The 3,334-nt window shown below is 40.2% G+C and overlaps 1 protein-coding gene across 4 annotated transcripts in view; it reads left to right on the plus strand.

Annotated features, from left to right (window-relative positions):
* The window catches only part of LOC101847756 (WD repeat-containing protein 78), a 48,857-nt gene that overhangs the window by 39,568 nt on the left and 5,955 nt on the right, over window positions 1-3,334 (plus strand). For all 4 annotated transcript variants that reach the window (XM_005105925.3, XM_005105926.3, XM_005105928.3 and 1 more), the window contains 2 exons: window positions 1,407-1,535; window positions 2,767-2,864. In XM_005105925.3, the coding sequence (XP_005105982.1) occupies window positions 1,407-1,535; window positions 2,767-2,864 (227 nt within the window). The remainder of the gene's footprint in view (window positions 1-1,406; window positions 1,536-2,766; window positions 2,865-3,334) is intronic.

Raw genomic sequence — 3,334 nt, forward strand, 5'->3', positions numbered from 1 at the left:
GGGGGGGGTTTGTATTTGACAAACAACTCTGTTGTTGTAATGTAAGATGAATGAATACCTACAGCCATACTTGTGCCATTGCCTAATGGTATGCGTGGTCCATGCGAGGATGGAATTGAAGACAAGTGGGGAAAAAAGAGTTGTGTTGTGAAAAACTGGGAATACATTAAGCAGGAAAAAAGGTCTTCGTACTGTTTGGTTGATGACTTTTTTTCCAAAATTGCAGTTGTATGTGGAGAAAGAAACATTGCATGAAAAGACTTGTTTTGATTAACATTTTTGCAAACATTGTTTAGGTAACCTTGCTCTAAAATTTTATGGTAGCCTTAAACAGAAATTTGCTGTGTTAACAACCCCCGTTTCATCTGAGAAAAAATAAGTGCTATAAATTTGAGTTCAGTCGTACTTTTCTATGAATAATACATTATGTATGAAATTGTATACAGTAAGATCATATTATTAACACCTTTGGGACCACTGACTTACTTATACGCGAACTGCACCCGACCGAATCAGACCATCAATGTAATTTACGCAATGGCAATACCACTTATTCAAGCCAGTCCAGGTTTATTCAAAATGATCCATGTTTTCCGACTTCTTGTTCAAGCACAGAAGAGTTCTTTCCCTTTCGAATTCATCAAAGTTGAAACTGAAACCAGTTTGAGTTGATCAGAAGGGAAAAACTGTCTTGGAAAAGAGTACATATTACAAGGGATGTGGGTGGCTGCTCCGGTCGTGGGGGTAGGATCAGCTGGTGTGGGGCCGGTCCCCATGGTGTTAAGGCATATTTGTGGTGCAAATCATCGCTAGCCGCATCCCATCTGTGTAACTGTTTCACTTGATGAATGAGTAGTAGGCCTGTATCGTTTATTTGATCTAAAGCATTAGTGCATATGTATGTAAATTATATTTATATATAGACAGTGGAGTCCTCTCAAACTGAACACAGTTTATGCTTAAAAAGTGGCAAACGGAAAGATAATAGAATCCCCAGTTTTTTTCTTCGTTATTTGAGCAATCTCTCTAAACTGGAAGCACTGATAAACTGAAGAAAATCCAACGTCCCTGTGGATTTCGGTTTAAGTTTAAGGGGACTCCACTGTATACTTTTTAATTGTTTTTGGCAGGTGGGCAGTGTGGTGTGGTCCTGTCCCCGTCATTTTATGCAAGAAAAGTTCTGAAATTATGCAAACTGAGCCCAATAATAGAAAATTATGCGATTCTGTTAATTTTAACAAAGAATGATAAAGGAGAATAATCAGAAATTATGCCAAAAAAATGATCAAATTTTGCTAAATTAAGCGGGGTGCATAAAACCATGGGGACAGGTGTGGTCTACTTCCTGTAGATCTACTTCCTACAAGAGGATTTCTGTATGTATCTCGTAACTGTGTCATGGCCAGGGCCCGGTGTACAGTATCCAGTGGTCTCCCTTTGTGCCGGACATCTTCCTGAGCTGCAGTGCCGACTGGACCATCAAGCTGTGGCATCAGGACAAGACCAAACCCATCCTCTCCTTCCACTCGTGCACGGTAAGGCCAGATGGTTGGGGGGTTTTTTTAGTAAGAGTTTTACGGCACTTGTAACACAATAAGGTCATAGAAGTGCCAAAGATTAGAGGTGTTACAAGAGAGTAACAAACACAAAAAAGAAGGAGGGGAGATAAAGACGATAGATGTTTGATAAGAAAGAAGAAGTAAACCACACCAGAGCACCCGCCAACCACCCACTAGATGAGATGCGTTTTGTCTCTCTGTCTGTGCTTCAGGTGGTTGGTGGGTGCTCTGATGAGGTCTTTCATCCTTATCTCCCCTCCTTCTTTTTTGTGTTTGTTACTCTCTTGTAACACCTCTAATCTTCAGAACGTATATGACCTTGTTGTGTTGCAAGTGCCGTAAAACACTAAAAATTAAAAAACTACTCCTAACTCTGCTTTATATATGATATAAACAGGTTTGTTTGTTTCTGCAAAAAGTTGGTATTTTTTTAGCAAGGTTTGATGAAGTATCTTTCTCAAGATCATAAAGGTACTTTAGAAGTAGAAGTCTCCACATTGGTGACCAATAGAAGAGATTTTTACATTATTTGTTGAAGCATAAAAAAACTCTGAGCAGTGCAGTATTTACTGTATTATACTATACTGTATAGTACAGTTCGTTGGCCCATTCAAAGTGCACTTTTGAAGCAAATGAGGAAACTTTGAATGAACTTTACTCTGGATAGGTTCTAGTAAAGTATGGCCTCCTATGTGGACGTACTTGACCAAGTGCGCAATATCACGGGTCACACTGGGGTTGCAGGGACAGGAAATAGCTGCGTGAGGCTGGAGCCTGACTGCTGGGACACGCAGATATGACCTGGGATTAACTCTTTATCTTAGACAAGTCGCTCCCAGCGGCTCGCGGTCAGAACCCCTGTGTCGGTGAGTCGCTGACAGCGGCTCGGGCACATTCCTTTACGATGACTGTGACATCAAATTACTTTCCTGCAGTTGCCGTAAACTGGTCTTTATCGGGAGTTCATTCATTAGATGAAGAACTATCAAAATAGGTTCTCTTGTTTTAATTTAATGACCCATTTACTGATGTTTTTGTATTTTTTAGATTTAGTTCCAAAGAAGGGGCCCCGAGGGTTTCCCCCCAAGGGAGATAAAGGGTTAAACTAATGTACTTTACTTTTACTTTTACCTTCTGGTGTTTTGTTGGAGGATTGTGACAATGTGGTTCTGTTCTTCAAACTTTGTTTCTTTGTATGTTTTTTTAGAAAGCTGTCAACGATATCTGCTGGTCTCCATGGTCTTCCACTGTGTTTGCCTGTGTGAACGAAGGCGCCGTGGAAGTGTGGGACCTGGCACAAAGCACGTAAGTTGGCTTACCACGCCGTTTGTGGAACATTTCTACGATATCTCGAGGTAATGTGCTTGATGACATTTGTATTAGACTATGTTCAGATGTTTAACTCACTTACTACTGGGCCCTTTCACCAGTCACAAGCGTTGAAGACTGGTGTTTTTCGGAGTATTTCAATAAATCACCACAACTCTCAGAACTACCCTATTGCAATTTTTTTTTTTATACAGTAAAGTAACATTCAAGCTTAATCTAACACAAAAAACTAAAGTTGTCTAAGTCACATGAACAAGAATCACATAATTTTGCCGTTTTCGATACTTCTGTACGTTTTACTAGTTCTAGTGTCTCAGAATATGATGTGTCTGATAGTTAGGATCCTGGAGTAGTTTTAGGGCTAGATCTAGCACTAGTACTGGTGGTGTTGTTCGCGCAACGAAATCACAACGTCGTGCCATACATCTGTCTCATGTAATTCAGTG

Source organism: Aplysia californica, unplaced genomic scaffold, assembly GCF_000002075.1.
Source record: "Aplysia californica isolate F4 #8 unplaced genomic scaffold, AplCal3.0 scaffold00501, whole genome shotgun sequence".
Taxonomy (NCBI): Eukaryota; Metazoa; Mollusca; class Gastropoda; order Aplysiida; family Aplysiidae; genus Aplysia; species Aplysia californica.